Source organism: Chiloscyllium plagiosum, chromosome 10 (genome assembly GCF_004010195.1).
Source record: "Chiloscyllium plagiosum isolate BGI_BamShark_2017 chromosome 10, ASM401019v2, whole genome shotgun sequence".
In the NCBI taxonomy this organism is placed as follows: Eukaryota; Metazoa; Chordata; class Chondrichthyes; order Orectolobiformes; family Hemiscylliidae; genus Chiloscyllium; species Chiloscyllium plagiosum.
The window spans coordinates 69,345,951-69,370,420 of NC_057719.1; the positions used below are offsets into that span (position 1 = coordinate 69,345,951).

The following is a 24,470-nucleotide window of genomic DNA, read 5'->3' on the forward strand; positions in this document are numbered from 1 at the left end:
TTGGACTGTGACTGCAGTAGAATGGCAGGTAATGCATTCATTGCTGCAAAGTGAGGCTGTTACATATTCAAATGAAAATATAAACTATGCATAGACAAGGCATACAAGGCACGGTGGCACAGTGGTTAGCACTGCTGCTTCACAGCGCCAGAGACCCGGGTTCAATTCCCACCTCAGGCGACTGTCTGTGTGAAGCTTGCACATTCTCCCATGTCTGCGTGGGTTTCCTCCGGGTGCTCTGGCGTCCTTCCACAGTCCAAAAAATGTTCAGGTTAGGTGAATTGGCCATGCTAAATTGCCCGCAGTGTCAGGCGAAGGGGTAAATGTAGGGGAATGGGTCTGGGTGGATTGCTCTTCGGAGGGTCGGTGGGGACTTGTTGGGCCGAAGGGCCTGTTTCCACACTGTAAGTAATCTTATAGACTAAGTGCTGGAAAACAGGACTGGTTAGGTATTTTGTTTTGACCAGCGCAGACTCAATGGGCCTCAGGGCCAAAGACCTCTATGACTAAGTCCCTGCATAACATTCACTGAACACACACTTTAAGAGCGTTGTCTACTGGTTCCCATAAATTGATTTTCAAATCCACTCCACTTGTTGTGAACTAATGTCCCCATCTGTTCAATTCTATTGACTAGCAGTTGTGGGGTCAGAACATGCAGTTAGATTTATTCGATAAAAATATTTTTGCACATATAGAAAAGGTTACACATTGATGATCCGATTTGCAAGATGAATGTTTCAGTTTCTCAGATTAAGGAAAGTGCAACACTTTGAGTACAGTTCTCATTGCAGCTGCATTTTACACAGATTAGGCCCAATTACATCTTAGTTATCAAGGTGGACCAGATCAGTTTCTGCCACCTGTCATCTCTCTCAGGCCCAAAGACCGCATTAATGATTTGCCATCTGTAAAGACAAATTTTGAGCCTGAGTGAATTCATCTATACAAAACAAATGATTGTAATCTTATTTAGACCATTTATGAAGTCACATATTGGTTTACTGCATGCAAATCTGAATCCTTCCACCTTGGAAAGACTAAGAAAAAGCAATTTTGAAACTTCAAGCTCTGAATTATGGGACACTTGCAATAGTAAAACAGCATTTTCTAAGAGAAAAGACAATTCTGCAGGGCCCTGGAGTACGAGAATCCTGTTAATAAAAGATAGCTACACGTCTTGAAGAGTGAAGGCAGATATAGAGGGCAGAGATTTAAAATATACAAATGCTAAAGACTTGAAAAACATCTACAATGTAGCTGTGAAAAAAACTTAAATTGAAAGCAAAGGATGTCACTTTGATTAACAAAGAATGTGGATAAGTTAGTTCAGAATTGGATTCAATATTTCAGGGAATGTATTATCAAATATCCTTTGAGACAAGCCACTGATATCATTAAAACCAAGATAGATTGATCAAGAAACAAAACTACGGATTGTGGAAATTCAGAACAAAAAAAATAGTTGGAGTAACTCAGCAAGTCTGGCAGCATTTGTGGAGAGTCAACATTTTGGGTCCAGTGACCCTTCTTCAGAATTCAAAACTCTGCTTTCTCTCCAGAGTCTCCGCCTGAGGCCTCGTTAGCTTTTTCTCAAAAGACTAGTTATCTACGCCACAATGTCAAATATTACTATTCCCATCACAGGAAACTCGTGTGGAAACAACAGTCCATTCTGCAAAAAATGCATTACTTTTCCTGTGTATTCAAATGAACATAAATAAAACCAGGGCATATAATGAACTGATCTTCATGAGAGAATGTAAACATGAGACAGACAGACATTTGCTATAAATCTGACAGAATATGCCCCATAGGGACTGCTGTTAGTTATTATCCTGTCAGTTACTGCAGTACGGTAGACCTGATCATTCTGTTTAGTGCTCACCGCAAATTGTCAGTTTCTTCTGAAAGATGTTGAGTATGTGATTTGAGTATTTCTTTCTGCTTCTCAATGATCTTCCCTACTACCTCTACAAACCTATAGCCTCCTTCTCAATTCCTGATCTCTCTATAGCCTTTCCTATCTCCACATTTTCCTGTCCTGACTTCTTTATATAAGCCAAAAGTATAACTTTCATTTTTAAGCCAATTAACTCCTAACAAAACGTTTGCACCTCCAGATGAGACTAGAGACCCATTTAAGTGTGGAAGCAAAATTCTACAGTATTTTGCATATAGGCAACAATTAATAAATATTGCCTGGAATTTCAGAAACTTGCTTATGCTCAGGTATTTGACCTCCACACACCGTCCCCTATAGCAGCACAACAGGACAGAACCTCAGCAATTAAGTTAAAAATCACAAGTAACCAACTTGGTAACCAAATGAAACCTTTTGTACAAGACAGGAAGACCCACACAGGGGTGACATCAAATGAAAAATGTGCTTGTGCAAAGGAGAGAGAGAGATCAGGTGTTCAATTCAACTAACTGCAGTGGTTTCTTATTTAACATAATTCTGAAGGGGAATCTTGAGGAACCCAGCTGTTTAAAAAGAAAACTGTAAATATTGCTGTTAAGATCAAATCCATTTCTTTTGACTAATTTTTTTTTCTGTCTTACTTGGCAGAGGCTTTTGTGCGTGTTGTAGATTTCAACTATTTCTTGTCCATAATAAGCGGTTTGGTATACAAAATGTAAGCAGCATTCAATCCCATCGTCATGGAATGAAATCACGATATCAGTAATTCAAAATCAATATTTGTGTTCGGATGCTGTTAATTGAAAGATCAGCTATGAAAAATATAACAAAGTACAGTCATACCAATGGTTCACAATGCAGAATAGTGAAACTGCTTTTTGTCAGTGACTGAATTTGTGGTCCTATCCATAAGGTGAAAAACAGATTGACTGTCCAGCAGGAAGAAATGCATACTCAAAGCACAATGAATTATCCAGACCAGCTCAAGAGAAGAGTCAGCAGAAACATTGTGTGGGGCGATGGGGAGAAGGTCAAAAGAGATGAAAAATAAATGCAAAATAAGGAGAAAGTTTAGCCCTTTAAGCCCAGATTAGTTTTGCTGTGAATACACCAGAAGAGGGAATGAAGAAGCCCCAGAGAAGTGACAACTTTAAAGATACACATACAACCCTATTTACAATAACAAATACTTTTGTATGGTACAGGTCAAAGTTAGAGACAGAAGCCTAAAGTTCTGGTCACTTATGCACGTTATTGTCTGGGCTTATTTATTCTTCCATGGTGCGAAAGCATCACTGGCAAGGCAAGAATTTATTGTCATTGCCCAGTTGCTTGAGAACTGAGTGGCTTGCTAGAGGTCAGTTTTGAGTGCAGTTATGAGGCAACCACGTGATTTGAGGATCTGATCTGGCAGACCAGATAAGGATGGCAGATTTCCCTCTCTGAAGGGCATTAGTGAATCAGATGCATTTTTTTATTAATGGTTTAGTAGTTAATATTACTAATACCAGGTTTAATTCCTGATTTTTATCAATTGAATTTAAATTCCTCCAGCTGCCATGGTGGAACTTGATTCTACGGCCCCCAACAGCATTTGCCCGGGCCTCAGAATTAATAGTCCAGTCAGATTAGCAGCGCACCATCATCTCCTCTCATTAATTAGATTAGATTACTTACAGTGTGGAAACAGGCCGTTCGGCCCAACAAGTCCACACCGCCCCGCCGAAGCGCAACCCACCCATACCCCCTACATTTACCCTTTACCTAACACTACGGGCAATTTAGCATGGCCAATTCACCTGACCTGCACATCTTTGGACTGTGGGAGGAAACCGGAGCACCCGGAGGAAACCCATGCAGACACGGGGAGAATGGGCAAACTCCACACAGTCAGTCGCCTGAGGCGGGAATTGAACCCAGGTCTCTGGAGCTGTGAGGCAGCAGTGCTAACCACGGTGCCACCGTGCCGCCCACAAATTCCTCAGTCATTTTTAATTACAAAAGAAATACGAGCAGGGTACACTGTTAACAAACTAGATTTAGGAAGCCTGTTTCCAAAAGTTATGACTCTACTTTTACATCAACTCCATTTATCACACTATCCCCGCACTCCTCAATTTTACAAAGTGTCCAAAATCTAATCTGTCTTGAGCGCACATAGCGATTGAATATCCAAAGCTCTATGGGATGGCAAATTCCAAAAGATTCGCAACATCTTTAGTGAAGACGTTTCTCATTCACATCCTAAATTGCTGATCCCTCATCAGACAATGATCTCCTGAAATCAGGCTCTCTAATCAGGAGAGGCAGCCTGCTGGTATTTATCCTGTCAGACCCAGGATTTTGTGTTTCAACAAGATCACCTCTGATTCTTCTGAACTGCACAGAATACCATTTTCAATTTCCCCTCAAGACAGGCTTCTCACCCTAGAATACAACTAGGAAGACAATGAAAATTTGTATGGCATATTGGATAGTGGTGGTGCTTAAATATTGGTTTGTTAGCTTGAATGCAAGTCACAAAGGTGATGGGATGTAGTTGTTTCAAAATTTTTAACCAGAGTCTCCAAAGTGAAATTAATTTGGACATTTAATTGGTTCCCTAAAAGGTTCAAGACTGCAACACAAAAAACTCACCTGAAATGGCAATATCATTCATATAGGAGACAAACATCTAATAGAAAATAATTCTAATGCAAATAAAATGCACTTCAGTTAGGGGTTGAAGCACATTGGCTTGGAATCTACAAGTAAGCTGTAAACGGTTTTCCCTCCCAACATTACTATTAAAAACCCACCAAAACCTTGTTCAATGAACAGTGAGTGGGTGTTTAAAGGCAAAGTATTGGCTACTGCTTGAAAACCTCTCTAGTTTGGAGAAATTATGTTGAATTTGGTTAATATCTCAATGATGATTTACTATTTTTGAGATATTAAAATTTTAATTTTTTAAAAAATGATTGTAATTTCTACTTTAACCCCAGTCTACACCTTAATCTTTATTTCATACAGTAAAATTTTAAAGTGATCTTATGATGAGAACTTTTTATTTCCTAATTCTTTCAGGTTGCACGGGCAATTCAGAAAACATTATTGGTGTTATCACTATGCAGTCAATGACTTGAAGTCCCATTGAATTTGCTCCAATCAACTGCAGGTTGACAGAAGGAAAATTGCTGCCACACCCGAAGAGTTTCTCCTCCATTTTCTGGTTATAGCCGAAATGTTGACTTCTCCAGCTCCTGATGCTGCCTGGCTTGCTGTGTTCTTCGAATCTTCTGCCTGTCTACTTTTGTTTCAACCCTTCTGCATTCACAGTATTTTGCTTTAAGTTTACCTTTAATCAACCTGTTTGACTTTGAAATTTTTTAAAAGACGACTTATTTTAACCAACAAATCACCTGTGATTGAATAGTTAAACCGCATGATATTTTCATTATTCTTAGTGTAGTGTACTGTTTTAAAGTCATCCACATTATCACACCATTGTTTGTATATATTAAACATTTGTCAAAGATTGTCCTTTTAAGAATGCATTCCTATGTCAGTTAATTCAGTTACAGTATCACTGGGGTCTAGACTGCAAAAACAAACCCCCAAAATTAATTCAAATGTACAAATAGGTGCATCTGGTTAGATTTCAATGGAAAATAACCAAACATGAATGAGACCTTGTATTGCTGCAAGTACCAAATTCCAACTTAAGATGTCTCCAACACGAAAGACTTGCAACTGTAAATACATCCAAGATTTAAAACAAGATCCCCAGTGAGCACATCCAAAGCCACAAATCATTTTGCAATATCAATCATATGCATTTTAAATAAGGGCATTTGCTTATTCATTTAAATTCAACTTTAAAACAAGAAGTGCTTAGCTTTTTTTTAATAAAAATCAAAACATTTCTCCCGTGGAACCATGCCAACATCAATTTTTCTCAACACTTTGACATTAATTATTTCACAGCAGCAAAGCTAACTTATGTGGTTATGTGGTTTAGAAATTTCAAGGGCAATGTGAAATTAACATAACTTAATTTCATGGGAATACAAATGTATTCTGGTGTAAAAAGTGATTCATAGCACGAACCTGTCAAACAGAATTATATCATGCCATAACTCTGTGACGCCAACGTCTATTTCAGTAGCAAGAACAGACATTAAAGCAAGACATTAAAATTGCTCATTTGTTACCTAAATTGTCTTGAAATTAACTTCAAAGCAAACTTCTAATTTGATGTTACAGGTGAAACCTCAACTTGGTAAGCTCGCTGTGTAGTATCCAACAACCAGAGACTCATCCTAGTGCATCGCAGACCAGTTATTTGCTAGAACTCCAAGTTGAACTATGATAACAAATCAGCAATCATGAAGCTGGGATGCTACCTGCATATTCTTGCCTCTTGGTGAGGTTGCAGAGCGTTTCAGAGAACACCTCTGGGACACCCGGACCAACCAACCCAACCACCCTGTGGCTCAACACTTCAACTCCCCCTTCCACTCCACCAAGGATATTAACCTGCAATCTTCTTCCTGACCTCTCCGCCCCCACCCCAGTCTGACCTATCACCCTCACCTTGACCTCTTTCCACCTATCGCATTTCCGACGCCCCTTCCCCAAGTCCTTCTTCCCTACCTTTTATCTTAGCCTGCTGGACACACTTTCCTCATTCCTGAAGAAGGGCTTATGCCCGAAACGTCGATTCTCCTGTTCCCTGGATGCTGCCTGACCTGCTGCGCTTTTCCAGCAACACATTTTCAGCTCTTGGTGAGGTTGACTTGCAACAATTCTAATTTTTCCAAATCTGTTGCTAATGTTTCTAACCTTATGTGAACAATGAGCATAGCTTCAGTACAAAGCAAAGAATGTGACAATGACTCAAATATTTCAATGGAAGACCCATTTTATGGGAGGAAGCCCAAATTCAGTACACTGCACAAGGTAATGCCCGAATTGTGCAGAGTGCCTTGATGTAGCTGAATGTTGGCTTTCTTGGTTAATACTATGCAAGCTGCTCTGTTATCAAATTGAATTTTATGCTAATCACAGCATTATGATGCAGGAGGCAGCCATTCAGCCTACTGCCGTTCAGAGGGGTGGGTAGGGAGAGAACACATGCAGAGATAGAAGTTGATTCATTTGAGTTAATTGCAACTAGTTCCTCCTCTACTAGAGAAGAGAGCTAACTGTTTGAAGAGTCGCTGCTCAGTTTTTTTAGGTCTTTTCTATTCCTGTTTTAGCAGAGTATACAAATTGGTGATAAAGTGAATAAAATATTTAAAAATAAACATCAATGAGCAAATAAATAATTAAGACAATGCACGTCAGGAGAGAAATGTCATAGTTACAGCATGTCGGAGCTCCTGGAAGTCAATTTGGTCCACAGCAAACATGTCTGTGACAAGTATTTGACATTCATGCAGCTTCAGCTCATGATTTAGGGGTTGGAGGCTGAACTACAGGCACTGAAATGCATCAGTAAGGTGGAAAGTCATCAAGATTCTTGGACCAGGAGGCAGTCACACCTCTTAAGATTGGGTCATCTGATTTAGCCCATATTCAAGGACAGGAGAATGCAATTATGAATGAGGCAAGGAAGAGAACCCAGTGGGCTGTCAACCTCTGCAATCATCCAGATTGGTTCTTGACCAGTCATGATCAAGAATAGTCTCTAACTTACAGCAAATTATAGACAGTCCTCAATAACACTTTCTGACAAATATATTATGTGACATCAATGTTGTCTTTTCTCACTGCTTTTGACCTCTGGGAAGCTGGTTCTGAGTAGATGAATGGTGAAGAATATCCCTCTCCAATTCCCAGGTAAGCATAATTCTGACCTGTAGTGGCTTGCCAAAAGACACGACATTGCTCATGTATTAACTATTTATTCCCAGCATGTGGGTACCTTTAGCAAAGCCAACATTTAGTGATCATCCCTAGATGCCCTGTAGTGGTGATGAACCATTGTCTTCAAGTTCTGCAATCACAAATATGTTCCACCACAGGCCCCAACCCACAGGATGCATTTTCTGAAATAAGACATGTTGATGAAGTAACTTATTTTGACTGGCATCAGAAGCTGTTGTTATCAACACATGGGCAACACTATGGCTCAGTGGTTAGCACTGGTGCCTCAGTGCTCAGAACCTGGGCTTGATTCCAGGAGTATGATGTTTGTATATTGTCTCCATGTCTGTATGGGTTTCCTCCCACAGTCCAAAGGTGTGCAGGTTAGGTGGATTAGTCATCGGAAACACAGGGTTACATGGATAGGGTAGGGGCATGGGTTGCTTTCTGGAAAGTCAGCGTGGTCTTAAAGGATCGAACGTGGGGATTCTATGGTTCTATGATGTACTGTTTTTGTTATGGCACAAATACTAGTGTCTGTGCACAGGGCTTGAACTAAAGGGCTACAATGGGCCCTGTACAGTACAGTACAGTAATGGCATGAATTATCGCAAAGCATGAGGAAAGCTCATGCAATTACTTTGCTGTGGTGAGCACATCCTGACATTTATTCATGAGGGAAATCTTTTTAAAAAGGTCAAAGAATTGATGTTCAGAGCTGCAACAAAACCAAATAAACAGAAGGACACTTAGAAATATTATACAAAACATGGGACAGGAACTTTTCCAACATACAAACACTGAATTAAAGGATGATGGCATGTCAGTTGGAAACTTGGTTTATGAGGAAATAGTGGAGCAGCTTACCAGTATGTAGAGACATAGATGACAGAATAAAAGTCATAAATGACTTCTCTAAAGCCTTCAGTTGGACCACAGTTGAAGTACAGAATGTAGTTGGTTCCAGGTGCCCTGTTATATTAAGGCTTTCAATATAATGGAAAGATGCTACATAGATTCACTGAGATGATACAAGGGTTGAGATTGTAGCTCCAAGTACAATCCATTGCAAACTGTGCTTTGAAGTAATCAAAATTGTACAAACACATGAACTGGCCTAAGTGCATCACTTTTAGTGCTGAAAAAAAGGGGCCTGGTCTCTCAGTTTACAATGGAAAGGCAAGGTATTTAAAAAGTATAAGGAAATAGCTGAAGCCAGCGATTTCTCACTACAGTAGCACACAAGAGATGTTCACTAAGAAAGCACAATAAATGTGTACAGGGCCAACGTGATGTAAGGTGATATAGACTGTACATTCCATAGACTGGTGGATCTTACCAAACAGCATATCTGTCATTTTTCACAACAAGTGAGGTACTGATCATACCCAGTAAGCCTGGATTTTGTAAAACTTGGTGTCCAACATTAGCAATGCTTTCGCATTTGGACATCTGGTAGATAATTCTGAAAGTGTGAGGAATGAAGCTGACATACAGATAAGGAAGGACACCACTTCGACTAGGACAACACATCCATCCTAGGACAAGCCAAACAAAGTCACGCACGAGAATTCCTAGAAGCATGGCATTCTAACCAGAACTCTATCAACAAACACGTTGAGTTAGACTCTATCACCTGAAGGAGGGCTTATGCCTGAAACGTCAATTCTCCTGTTCCTTGGATGCTGCCTGACCTGCTGCGCTTTTCCAGCAACACATTTTCAGCTCTGATCTCCAGCATCTGCAGCCCTCACTTTCTCCCTATCTAACACCCCCTGAGAAGAAGAACAGGAAGTGACCTCACCAACCCAAAGAAACCCAAACATATAAATAGAAAGCAAGAACTATCAGCAGTGCTTCGACCGAGGCCGACTGAAGATGTTACCTAGTATGCTGACGAAACGTCTCGAAAATGAACCTTCTAGCTCTGTGAGCAAACCTACATCCAGAACCTCAATTTGAGCTAAAAATCTTCTCAAAACTCGCTAAGTATGGGAAAGTAATTAGTTGGGGGAGGAGAAATTATACTGCTAGTAGTCAGGAGCTGTGGAGTATAAATTGGGAACAAATGTTCTACGGGAAAGGTACAACAGAAATGTAGAAGCTGTTTAAGGGGCACTTGTTGTGAGTGATGGATAACTTTGTCCCACTGAGACAGGCAAGGAATGGCAAGGTGAAGGAGCCCTGGATGACAACAGCAGAGCAGTTTCTCATCAAAAGGAAGAAGGAAGCTTATTTATGGTTGAGGAAGCAAGAATCTGGCACAGCTTTAGAGAATTAGAGGGTAGCTAGGAAAGAAACTCAAAAATGGGCTGAGCGCTAGGAGGGGGTATGAAAAAGCCTTGGTGGGAAGGCATGATTTGGAAATGCTGGTGTTGGACTGGGGTGTTGTGTGATTTTTAACTTTGGTGGGAAGGATTAGGGAAAACACAAAGGCGTTCTACATGCATGTGAGGAATAAGAGAATGATCAGAGAAAGGGTATGGCCCATCAGGGATAGGGGAGGGAACTAGTGCCTGGAGTCTGAAGAGGTAGGGGAGGCCCTAACTGAGTTTTTCACTTCAGTGTTTTGAGAGAAACCTTGTTGATAGTGGGAACACAGTGGCCCTGATAAATAGGTTTCAATAGATTGATATTAAGAAAGTGGTTGTGCTTGAAATTCTGGGAAGCATCAAGATAGAGAAGTCCCCAGGGCCGGACCCAATATATCCAAGATTACTACGGGAAGCGAGGAATGAGATTGGTGCGCCTCTGGCGATTATCCTCACTCTCCACAGTAGTACCAGATGATCAGAGGGAGGCGAATGTTGTCCCTCTGTTAATAAAAGAGAATAGGGAAACCCCTGAGAATTACAGACCAGTCAGTCTTATGTTGGTGGTAAGCACATACTGGAAAGGATTCTGAGAGATAGGATTTATGACTATTTGGAAAAACAGTTTGATTAGAGGTAGTCAGTATGGCTTTAAGGGGGAAGCCGGTCATGCCTCACAAGCCTTACTGAGTTCTTTGAGGAGGTGACGAGACACAGTGTCGAACGTTGAGCAGTGGATGTGGTGTATATGGATTTCAGTAAGGCAGTTGATAAGACTCCCATGGTAGGCTCATTCACAAGGTTGGGAGGTATGGGATACAGGGAAATTTGGCTGTCTGAATACAGAATTGGCTGGCTGAAAGACGACAGTGAATGGTATTGGATGGAAAGTATTCCGCCTGGAGGTCGGTGACCAGTGCTATCCTGCAGGGATCTGTTTTTGGATCTCTGCTCTTTGTAGTGTTTATAAATGACTTGGATGAAGTAGTGAGAGGGTGGATCAGTGATGACACAAATGTCGGTGGTGTTGTAGATAGTGTCGAGGGCTGTTGTCGCCTGCAACATGACATTGACAGGATGCAGAGCTGGGCTGAGAAGTGGCAAATAGAGTTCAACCTGGACAAATGCAAAAGTGATTCATTTTGGAAGGCTGAATTTGAATGTTGAATACAGGGTTAAAGACAGAATTTTTGGCAGTGTGGAGGAACAGCAGGATCTTGGGATCCATATACATACATCCCTCAAAATTGCCACCCAAGTTGATAGGGCTGATAAGGCGGCATATGGTGTTTTGGCTTTCATTATCAGAGGAATTGAGTTTGAGCCATGAGGTTTTGCTGCAGCTCTATAAAAGGAGAAAGTGAGGACTGCAGATGCTGGAGATCAGAGCTGAAAATGTGTTGCTGGAAAAGTGCAGCAGGTCAGGCAGCATCCAAGGAGCAGGAGGCTGAAGAAGGGCTCATGCCCGAAACATCGATTCTCCTGCTCCTTGGATGCTGCCTGACCTGCTGCGCTATTCCAGCAACACATTTTCAGCGCAGCTCTATAAACCCTGGTTAGACCAGGCTTGGAATATTGTGTCCAGTTCTGGTCACCTTATTATAGGAAGGATGTAGATGCTTTAGAAATGGTGCAGAGGAAATTTACCAGGATCTTCTGCCAAGATTGGCAGGCAAGTCTTACGAAGAAAGGTTGAGTGAGCTCAAGCTTTTCACACTGGAGAGAAGGAAGGAAGTGAGGTGACTTGATAGAGTTGTATTAGGTAATGAGAGGCATAGATAGCGTATATAGCCAGAGATGTTTCCCCAGGGCAGAAATGGCAGTCACGAGGGATCATAATTTTAAGGTATAGGGGAGATGTTAGAGATAGGTTCTTTACGGAGAGTGGTGGGGTGTGTGAAATGCACTGGCAGCAGTGGTAGTAGAGTCAGAGACATTGGGGACACTTAGGTGACTGCTGGACAAGCACATGGATGGCAGTATATTGCGGGGTGCGTAGGCTAGGTTGATCTTAAATTAAGATAAAGGCTCAGCAAGACATCGTGGACCGAAGGGCCTGTGCTATACTGTTCTATGTTCTAAAAACAAATCAAAGTTGAATGAAGCAGCAAGTTCAGAAGGCTGATGAGGCCAAGTGAATGCCACTGTATTGTCCCAAAGGAAGGAAACCACTTTGAGGATATGGTTTCAACACCAACAGCAATTAAGCAGCTGCAGTTCACAGCCACATAACCAAGGATTCTGCTAAATTACTAGTAATTACTAAATTACAGAGTGAATCAATCTGCTGTAAAAATGTACCATTTCTCTATCAAGCCCCTCACATATACCAGCACTTGTATTTAAATTAATGATAACATGAAAAATTTAACAATGGGTGATAGGATTTAAAAACAAAATCATTTATGGGATGTGGGTGTCAGTGCCAGAGCCAGCATTTTAATACCCATCCTTAATTCCCCTGGAAAAGGCATGATGAGCTGCTTTCTTGAAATGTTTTAATGCCTGGGACTTAGGATAAACCATAGTATGGTTAGAATGGAGGTGCAATGACAATGAAGGATTGGTGATATAGTTCCATGATGTTTGATTTGAAGGGGAACTTAAAGGTTGTGGTGCTCCTATCACATCTGCTGCGCTCATCTGCCAACAATGTGGGAACAACAGTACTGGAGTTTTTCCCCTTTGTATTTGGTAGCTTCCTTCCATATTTAAAGACAAATAACTATATTCCAGTACAGAAACTCATAGTAATCTAATTCCTGCTTTTGCAATAATCCACTCCATAAATATCAGATTGGCACATGGTTGACTTCTCAAAAATATAATTTTTAATCTTTTAAGGATCAATCCCTAACAGCAATATCTTATTGAAACATAAGATCCAGTGTCGACCTAATAGGGTGAATATCTAGAAAGTGCTTCCTCTTAGGATGGAGACTAGAACTAGGCAAAGCAGTTAAGAATGAGAGATCTTCCTTTTAAGATTGGGAGGAGGAGAGTATTTTTCCTGAGGATCATTAGTCTATATAATTCTATTTCCAAGAAAGCCATTGCAGCTGGGGCGTAATATCAATAGATGCTTGGCCTAGAATCAAATATATTTACTCCAGCTCTGTGCGTGAATGTGTTTGGAAAGGGATTTGTAAACATTTGGATAGTTTCAAGTTGTATTATCACGGAATGAAACTGCAAAATTTCTACTTATTGCATTTGAAAAGTACAGACTGCAGTTGATTTATTCTAGACCTAGTTGGTGAGATGTTTGGCCAATAAGGGAGCTAAGGGTAATGAGGTGGCAGACAGGAAAATGGAATGGAGATCACAATCTGTTGAGCCATGATCTTACTAAGTGGTGAAACAGACTTGAATGGCCAGTTACCAACTCCTGCTCCCATGGGACTGAAAATGAGTATATGTTAAATCAACAAAGAAAAAAAAACCCAAAGTGACACATGGGGCAAAAGGCACAGGTCTAACTGAGAAGATAATTGAACAGCTATCTAAAGTATCTTGAAATGAAGATTTTGAGGTTGCTCACCTTGTGTGCAGTTTCAGCAAATTGCTGGGAGCTGTTCATCATCTCTGCAGTCTGTTTCTCAGCTCGGCCTAACCTTTCCCCACGTTCATTCAAGGCTTGGCTGGCTTTCTGGACTGCACTTGTAACACTGTCTGCAGCTGAATGCAAGATACTATTTCCTGGGACAGAAGAGGATTTTAAAAATAAATTAGCTTTCTGATTTGTCAAACAATGTAGCAAAGCAGCAGGCATACGACAGGTGTAATTTATATTGTATCTTTTACACTAGAAATCTCCCAATGCATATCAGAAATGGAAACTAAAAAGTGTCACAAATAATAACAAATTGCACAAAATCACATCAGTCCAAAGATTGGAGGGAAAAGTATTATTTTTGTGTTTTCTTCTGATCTACACTTTTTATTGTTTTAACAATCTTACATGCTGTTCACTGAAGACATTCTAGTAATTCTGACTGGTACGGACTCTCTGACTGCTCCTCTAGCTTTAATCTCTCCTCTTCACAGGCTTAGCTGAGATCACCTGCAAGTGGTTGTTGCAATCATGGGAGATAGTATCTGTGTCAATAGTTGGGAGAAAGGAAATGAATACATTTATTATGCAAACTGGCCAAACTCGCTGTCGTGTACCTATGTGAAAACTAAACAAAACAGGATTTGTCTCAGCTGTGGTGTGGCGTGCACTGCTCTACTATAATACTGTTGCCTACCATCATCTGGACTGATATGATGAACAAACACTTGAATAGAATATGAAAGCAGTGCTGACATCTAAGTAAGCATGAACCAGTGAAGGATTGTCTTTAGGAGACAAGACAAAGGATCTTATGATGCCCCACTTAAATTTGTTGCTTTATGCTGTGATATGCTCCAAAGAAATCTGTGCTGGTCAAATCTCAAAAAGGACAACTCCTCAGTCATGGGCTTGAATTGATGTTTTCTTGTGCTCTCTGAAGGGTATTAGGATGCATATTATAAATGCTTGGTCGAGAACCAAAAGGGATTTATTCCAGCTGTATGTGCAAGTGCGTTTAGAAACTGATTTGCAAACATTTGGATAGTATTTTGAATAATAGCTGCATCATGATGGAATGAAACTGCACAATTTCTACATATTTATATTCAAAGTGCAGACTGCAACTGGTATTTCTAACACGCCTGGAAAACATTGTTCAGCAATCTTTGAGACTTTCACTAAACTGTAAAACCAACATATTCCACAAAACTGCCATGGTTGGAAATCCAGAATGAAAGCAGAACACTCAGCAGGCTGCCAGATTTGGTGAGTGTTTCCAGCTTTTCTACTTTTATTGGCACTCATGAATTTACTCAAGGCGAGAACTCATGCTTTTTTCCTAATAAGGACATAGATGGAATTTGTCGGCATAAATCAGACCTTCCTATTCTCCTGGCCAAATTCAGGATTTGGGGAATTTCCTTCGGCCTTAGGTGAGGACCCAAAACTCTGATGAAGAGTCATCCACTCAAAACCTAGCTTCCTCCCTCTCCATGGATGCTGCTTCACTCACTGTGACTTACAGCATTTGTTGTTTTCCATACAGATTCCAGTATCTGCAGTAATTTGCTCCTACCTTATATCACAAAGTTGTTTGTTGAAAGACTAAACATAACACTAGGTGGCAGAATATTCCATAAATTTATTGTTCCAAATTTGGAGGAATTAATCTTGGAATTACACTCTAATACTGACACCAGTAACTGGAATGCTTTGCATTGATTTTCAGAATAAAATTCAGGAAAACCCTGACAACTATGGATCCTACCATGGCTTATAAATTCAGGGATGGAAATAGCTGTTCACACAGGAAATAAAGTGGTTAATAATCTCACTTGAATCTCAGTGGATAAACTGCTAAAAGACTTCACAAAAACTCCAATCTTAACAGCTGCATCTTCTTGCCACCCACTGACAGATGTATGAGCATTTCTGAAAAGCACAGTATATTCCACAGGAGCACAGTAGGCTGTTACAGTTGTGAACTGTATTGGAATTTCTTTCTTCCTAGCCTCCAGAGGACGATGAATCATGCTGCAGTATGATTCCACAGATATCAGCAACATTCCTCTACCTCCCACAAGCAACTTTTCACATTTGAAGCCAGGCAGTCCTCATGGGCTAGTTAGTCAATCTTATCTTTGCTTATAATAAAAAGAACAAATAAGCTGAAACTACACAAAAGGGCAGCTGGGAGGAAAAAAAAAGAGACAACCTTTCTGCTTTTAACTAGTGAATGATGTCAGAAACAGAATGATGTCATGGTGATCTCAGTGGAACATTAAAGTCCAACACCTGCCAAATTTCAAATCCTCGCCAGCAATTACCTATTGATTTATTATCCCACTTTAGAATTAGCACCAAAACTTGAAATATACAATTACTGCAGTGACAAGTTCGTCTGTATACACTATCTCAGCAGATCTCATTCAGCTAGCAATCCAGAATAGGTCTCAAGGCACCATGAGCATCTCTATTTTAAATATGAACACAGAAAACACTGATATGTTATGACTTTCATCTTTCGATATTTTGGAGGGATTACAGTAGTTTGGAATAATTGCTTTTCGCCAGGACTTCTGTTTTTAAGTGAAGGTGCTTTATTTCAATTCAAGTTTAATACAGTGCTTACTAAACAATAGTAGAAGAATGAAGTAGGCTGAATCATATTAACACTGGACTGTAGATTGCAAATTAGATCAGAGTCTTTTCAAACAGTTGTATTTCCTAAATGATCAGCTGAGGCTCAGTTGGTAGCACTTTCCCAGATCCTGGAAGGCTGTGGTCTTGGATCCAAAGGCAGAAGAGAGTAAAATTAAACCTGACAGCTCAGCACAGAAAAGAGGCAGTGCTGCAATGCCCAAGTATTATCTTTTGGATGAGATATTAAATAGAAACCCAGTTTGCACTCTCAGATAGCTATAAAATAGCTATAAAACATACTATGGCATTGACAACTAGTCGTCATCTCCAGTATCCTGTTAATATTTATCAATGTCACGAACAGATGATCTGGTTATATTATATTACTGTTTGTGGTGCACGAATTGGCTGTGTTTCCTACAATGCAGCAGTCTCTGTAAAGCACTTTGGAATGTCCCGAGGTTCTGAAAGGTATCATACAAATTTAAATCAGTAACAATTAATGTTTTTACAATCTCTTCTGCAAATGTTCTCTGCTGGATTTCAGAAAGGAGGGAAGAGAAATGAAGGAAAATTTAATTTTTAGAATAAATAAAGCTTAAAAAGTGCCAACTTGCTTACCCGCAATACCTCTCATTGCTAAGTTTAATTTATTCAATATTTTGTATAACTGAATTTAATGACTTCGTTGAGTACAAAAAAAATCCTATGACAACTATAATTTCACTCCATTGCTGGATAAAGAGTAATGCGTGTACGTCAACTTTGCAACATAGTGATGCAGCAGAAAAGTTAACTGCACTGCAGACAAATTCACCATGAATGATATATCTGCTGCAGATAACGTAAACTGTATTTTAATGCAATGCTACCAGTGACAAAATAAAACTTGATTACTCATTTGTCAGTGCAACTCAACTTAGCATGTAAAACTCAAATTTATTTTAAGATGAAACCAGAACATCTAAGTGTGATTTTCAATTGGCATAAACATTAAGAAGCACACTAATTCTGTGGAAAATAATGTCATTATAGAAATGTGAAGTCAAGTTGCAGTAAAATTGCAACATAAAAAGCAGTTCTGCATGAAAGCAGGCAAGATTATTCATGGGATAAAAGACACAGCACCTGATCAGCTAAATGTAAAATCAAGTCATTTTCCCTCCCAACATTTTAGATATAGCCAATTGAAAGTATTTGCCTGGCTGTCTGTGCTCAGCAGCAGCATTACATGATAACACTGTGTACTTACAATGACAGCATAGGATGGAAGCAGTCAACTGCTGACAAATTATTAATACACACTGCTGCGGAATATTGCTTTGGGCTAAAGCACATTATTTCTGAAGCAGATATTTTTAAAACACCAGCTCAGTGTAGAGGTGCCTGGTCAATTTTCTTCAACAATTATAATCTTGGAAAGCACCACGGAATGATCATCTCAGAGCTAAACAAATAAGTTGTTGTTTTCATAGATTCTGCAGTTATTGCTCAAGCACCAACACAAAATGTGTAAAATGAACACCATATGCACTGCTATCTCCTCTCCTCAGTTGTTTTGTATCCCTCAACAGATAGTTTTCTCTTGTGCCTCCTAGATCTTTATTCCAGCAGGAATCCCTCCATCAATGAGTGCTCCAATATTCCACCCTCTAAACAGATCTCAACTTGTCAGCACACCCATCTCCAAATCTGGATTGCAAATATTGTTTCATCGCGATTCTCCACATGAACTTTGATGACACCACTGGATGCTATGGCATTGTCTCCTCTTCATTGTTAGTTTACATCCAGAATACATTTCCTTATAATTGCTATGTAACCAGGCCTTCTCATTTTTCTTCTAACCCTTTTTTGTCTTTACCTCTCTGTCATCATACCTCTTTTTTTTTTCCTCTCCACACAGATAGTCTGCCCTCTCAAGTCACTTCCCTAACCTTTCAACATTCCGACTGCCATCGCAGACCCAATTCCCTCGGACAGAAGTAACTTTGTTTTGTAGTTCACATGCATTCTCCTCCGGATTCATAGAGGAAGTCTTCACTATCTCTTATCAGCAGTAACCCCAACATCTCCATCTTACTCCTCATTCCTGGTGGGAGCTGAGTTTCCCCCAAAGTCCCCCCTTACAAATCGCCCTTCCCACTACTGACCCTGCAGACTCTGCTAATGTGCACTACTCCTCACCGCCACCTCTAAGCATCTCCATCAAGATGGTCTTATCTGACCGACCCTTGACAGACACTGAAAAAGTCTTAGTAACAGGATTAAATTACAACTTCCAGGATGCAAAGATTTCTTAGCAGTATTAGAAACAACACTGAAAGACAACCAACTCACAGAAGAAACCCAGCAAACCATCAGACAGTCGCACCAACATTAAGCAGGAAAAAAGGAAGGAAACACACTTAATACACAAGAAAGGAAAGCACTAGAAAACTAAAGAAAAAGATAAAAACATTGTTATCCTACCTGCAGACAAAGGACGCTTGACAATCATTTTAAATCAAACAGACTACATTGAGAAAGTGAACACAAATCTTGCAGATACCAACACTTGCCAACAAGTGACGACAGATCCGACCCCACAACTAGAGAACCGAATCACAGCCCTATTAAAAAAAAACTTCAGAAATCTAGAGAAATAAATAAGACCGACTTCCAAAAAATGTAACCAGACGGATCCAACACACCACGTTTCTACGGATTACCCAAAATTCACAAACCAGGATCCCCCCCTCAGACCCACAGTCTTGCTACCTGGAACACCAACTTACAGATTGGCTAAGGAGCTACACCAAAGACTAAAACAGTTAGTAGAAGACTCACAATTCCACCCAAGAATTCCTGAAGACCAAAGACACCAAGATAAAAGAGGATGAAATAATGGTCTCCTTTGACGTAACAGCCCAGTTCACATCCATCAACATCAACCTGGCCAAGGAAACACTGACTACATTATTAGAAGAATCAAAGACACATACACCAAACACCATCAACTTCATCAGCAAGGACAAGGTCATCAAGTTGATGGACCTATGCATTACCACCCGCTTCACCTTCAACAATAAAACCTACAGAAAAACCAACGGAACACCCATGTGATCTCCGATATCAGGGTACTTAGCAGAGGCAGTAATGCAGAGACACGAACAAACAGTGCTGCCAACCATCCAATCTAAACTTGGTCTGCTACGTGGATGACACCTGTGTCATGAAATGAAACCAGAGGAAACCTTCAAGACCATCAATAATACCCTTACTATCATCAAATTCACTTAAGAGGAGGAAAACAACAAACTGCCATTCCTAGATGTCGCAGTAGAACGAACAGCCAATGGGGAGCTTCAAGCCAGCGTCTACAAGAAAACACCATATACTGACCAAGTACTGAACTACAGAAGCGATCATCCCAATACCCACAAATGAAGCTGCATTAGAACATTGTTTCAACAAGCCACCACACATACAGCAGAGAAACTACACAGAGCAGAGGAAATTCACCTACACAGTGTATTCAAAAAGAACAGGTACCCAATGAACACAGTTCGCCACTTTCTCAGCAACAAACCCTAACAAGCAGGCAAAACACGTCCAGAAACCCTAGCCACTCTCCCCTACATCAAATGATTGCCAGGCTACTGAGACCCCTTGGCATCATGGTACCCACCAACACACTAAAACAGCAGCTCATGAACTCGAAAGACCCTATACACACAACAAGCAAAACTAATGTCATTTACATAATATCTTGCAAGAAGATGAAGGAACTGAGCTACAGGGAGATGCTGAACAGGCTGGGGCTGTTTTCCCTGGAGTATCGGAGGCTGAGGGGGTGACCTTATAGAGGTTTACAAAATTATGAAGGGCATGGATAGGATAAATAGGCAAAGTCTTTTCCCTGGGGTCGGGGAGTCCAGAACTAGAGGGCATAGGTTTAGGGTGAGAGGGGAAAGATATAAGAGAGGCCTAAGGGGTAACCTTTTCACTCAGAGGGTGGTACGTGTATGGAATGAGTTGCGAGAGGATGTGGTGGAGGCTGGTACAATTGCACCATTTAAGAGGCATTTGGATGGGTATATGAATAGGAAGGGTTTGGAGGGATATGGGCCGGGTGCTGGCAGGTGGGACTAGATTGGGTTGGGATATCTGGTCGGCATGGACGGGTTGGACCGAAGGATCTGTTTCCATGCTGTACATCTCTCTGACTCTATAACTGTAACAAGCACTACATTGGACAAACAGGCAGAAAAATAGCCACCAAGATACATGAACATCTACTAGGCACAAGACGACATTACACACTCTCACTGGTATCCTTACATGCAGATAAGAAAGGACTGGGACAACACATCCATCCTCGGACAAGCCAAACAGAGACATGCAAGAGAATTCCTTGAAGCACGGCATTCCAACCAGAACTTTATCAACAAACACATTGAGTTAGACCCTATCTACCACCCCCTGAGAAAAAGAACAGGAAATGACTTCACCAACCCAAGGAAACCTAAACACAAAAGGAAGCAGGCCATGCCACCAATGCTTTATCCAGAGGCTCACTGATGATGTTACGTAGTAGGATGACAAAACATCTGAAAACAAACCTTCCAGCTCAACGAGCAAACCTACATCCAGAATGTCTTTTCAATTGTGAACATGACCTTGGCTATCCAGGAGCTTATAATTGAAGACGAGAGAAAACAAAGGAGAATTGAGGTGATAAACCTATCAGCCATGATCGAATGGTGGAACAGACTCGATGGGTTGAATGGGCCTAATTCAACTCATATGTCTTATAGTCTCCCTCATGTTAGGGTTTCATAGAAAACTGGCCAAAGAGAGCTGACAACGTCCTGCGCATTGAAACGCCCCCTCCTGGCTGTACCTGCCATCACCTATCTCTCCCAGACTGTTCCATGGTGACCATCAACATCACACTCTTTTATCCTTAGCAACTTCAAATATCTCAGTTTACTAAGCCCTGGGCTCACTGTGCCTCACAGTTTAATTGTTTCCTAACTTTACCAAACCAAAACCACTTTAATCCAATTGCTGTTCCATGGCATTGTTACTTCCATTAACCAAAGATATGGACATCTCTGATCACTTCCGTTTGATGGAAATTGGGGCTCTTTAAAACTGAATTTTCCAAGTATTTACTGTGCAGTATAAGAGTTCATTTAACAGCTATTACAATAATAATAAAGGGGGTGGCAGGGGCAGGGTGATTAAGTGAGGTAGGTGAAGACAGGTAGAGAGTACGACCTGGGTGGTAAATAGGAGGAATGAATCCTGTTAGTGCGAGGGAGGAGTGGAAGGGATGGAGAGTGGATGGGAAAGGCAGTTATTTGAAATTGAAGAACTCAAATGTAGAGTCCTTCAGGTTTAGGCTGCCCAGGCAGATGAGGTATTGTTCCTCCAATTTGCAGTGTAGTTTGTTGCAGCAGTGAAGGAGACCAAGGATGGTCATGTCGGAAAGGGAGTGGGAAGGGGAATTGAAATGGGTGGTGACTGGGAGGACTGGTCAGCCCCTGCGGGCCCGGCTCAGATGCTTGGTGAACCTTTCCCTAAGTTTACGTTCGGTCTCCCCGATGTAGAGAAGACTACATCGGGAGCACCTGGTGCTGCAAACAAGATTGGAAGAGAGAGGCAGTTGAACCTGTCTCACCTGAAAGGCCTTTTTGGGGCCCTGGATGGAGGGGGGGGGGGGGGTGGTGTACCAGCAGGACTCCCAATGTGGTCTTCTCCACATCGGGGAGACCAAATGTAAACTTAGGGAATGGTTAGTCACCACCCATTTCAATTCCCCTAACCACTCCATTTCCAACATGACCATCCTTGGCCTCCTCCACTGCCACAATGAACCACACCGCAAATTAGAGGAACACCACCTTCCACCTGGGCAGCCTATAGCCAAATGGCACTAGATTAATTTAGGCTATCTGGTCTGCATGGACGAGTTGGACCAAAGGGTCTGTTTCCATGTTGTACATCCCTATGAATTAACATTGAGTTCTCCAATTTCAAATAATCTCCCTTTCCATCCCGTGACTCCCCAACCCCTCCCCTTCCCTTCTACTCCTCCCTGCCACCAACCAGATTCATTCCTCCCAGTGACCAACCAGGTCATACTCTCTACCTGTCTTCACCTATCCCCACTTCACCACTCTGCCGCCCCCCCCCGCCCCCCCCTATCTGCAGCTCCCCTCACTTCCACCCAGCTGTGAAGGGTTACACCCAAAAGGTTGACTTCTCCATCTCCTGATGCTGCCTAGCCTGTGGTGTTCTTCCAGCCTCGTGCCTGCATCTGCAGTTTTTTTTGTCTCTATGAAAATCTGCAAGATATCCAAGGAGTACACTGCCTCTACTCCTCCATCTTACAGAATGGCTTCACGGTTATATGCACTTTCAATCTAATTAAATTTTTTTTTATAATTAAACTGCCTCACCTTAAACTCAAAAAAATGATAAACCGTTTACCGTCTATATTAGGCAACTGTGATCATGAACCCCCTAAAATCAACACTGTCCACCCCCACAAGCCCCTCCCATATTTTCTGTGTCCATCCCAAGAAAAAGCTCTTTCACTTACAAGGGCATTTTCACAATTTTTTCCATGGAGCCTTTGGTCTTCCATTCATTACATGATTTCTGCCAATAACAATTCACTCAACCACACATCAGCTCAGCTCTACCTTTGATGCTCTAGCTTATTTTCCTAAATGACTACTGCTGATACCTTGTAGTAGTTGCCACCTCCACCACTGTCATATTGACTAAGGTTGTTTGAATGAATTTGCTGTCTCTAATCCTCTTTTGCATCACGCCAATAATTAGCGATAGAAGATACACCACCACAAAGCACCTACAGAAGGGCACTTGTCTGAGTAATAAGGCAGCATGTTGTATAATAGCAATAAACAAAATGGCATGATTACTAGGAGCTTGGGGAGCTGGAATAGTGTATCTACTATATTCAAAAGCTCAAATCAAACTCATCTGCATCCACAGACTGTTTGAGGCATCAATAGAATAGGGAAGTATTGCAAGCTGAATATTAACTCCTTCAACAACATCCTCGTCTCCGTGAAACTTAAGCTCTCATCCTCACTCCTCCTGGTGTGGCATCTATCTTGATTCCCTCAAGTCTAAAGAGTGCAGAACAGCTATTGCAAATAACTGTTTGAACTATTTATGTCCTGATCTGGCTTGACCATAGAACATGTACGGTCTTGCTCTCGTCTGCCAAAACTGCTCACTATCCAAGGATCATCCTAGAAGGCAAATAGAACCTCTAGCTTCTTTTCTGCACTGGAAAAGGGTTTCTTTAACAACCCACTTCCAGTCTCCTCCACCTACAAATGTAAGGAATTCATGAATATCTATGTTATGAAGAACAAGGCCACTCAATCAGCAGCTTCTGCCACTTCCTGTGACAATGGGAAGGTCTTCCGTCTTCAGCCTTCAACTGGTTTGCAGCTTTTGAACTAAATAAAAACACCATTCTCCTTCAACACCTCTCTGTGGCTGGAACTTCATTTGAATGCTTTCATTTTTGTCGAACAAGTCATTGGCACACAACTACCTACATTGGCATCATTACGACTGATATCTTCAAAGGATTTAATTCTGCTCCCCTACCATTCCTTATCTGTAGTTATTTTAATCAAACTGTTCAGACACATTCTGGGCTCAGTTAGTTCAATTGCAATGAAGAGTAATGTCAACAGCATAGGTTCAATTCTCAAACCAGCTGAACTTACCATGAAGGACTCTTCCTCTCAACCTCTCCCTTCGCTTGATGCATGGTGATCTCCAAGTTTGACCACCACCAGTCAGCTCTATCATGACAGAGTAGCCCAATAATTCACTAAAACTATACAGTGACTTTATTTTTTAATGATACTTCTGGGGCAGCTGGGATTTGAACCCAAGCCTCCTTGCACTACCACTGGACCACAAAAGCCTGTTTTTCATCATACATCGCCTTTGATGACATCATCCACAAACAACTTTCAAAAGTGCACTGACACCAGCATTTTTATTAACCCCTCTAAAATTGTCACACCACATTCTCATTTCCTGTTACCAAATGAGAAATCCCCTCCAACTAAATAGAGAAGGCCAAGTCATGGAGTCCTAGAGAGATGTACAGCATGGAAACAGACCCTTTGGTCCAACTCAT

At 41.1% G+C, this 24,470-nt stretch overlaps 1 protein-coding gene across 2 annotated transcripts in view; it reads right to left on the reverse strand.

The window, feature by feature from the left end:
- The window catches only part of stxbp6 (syntaxin binding protein 6 (amisyn)), a 196,886-nt gene that overhangs the window by 3,094 nt on the left and 169,322 nt on the right, over nucleotides 1-24,470 (reverse strand). The window contains exons 5-6 of one of the 2 annotated variants that reach the window (XM_043698034.1): nucleotides 13,628-13,785; nucleotides 614-908 (exon numbers count right to left, since the gene is read on the reverse strand). In XM_043698034.1, coding sequence (XP_043553969.1) covers nucleotides 894-908; nucleotides 13,628-13,785 — 173 coding nt within the window. In that variant the 3' untranslated portion in view covers nucleotides 614-893. Of the gene's footprint in view, nucleotides 1-613; nucleotides 909-13,627; nucleotides 13,786-24,470 lie in introns of those variants that run through there. The other variant, XM_043698033.1, reaches the window with a different exon arrangement.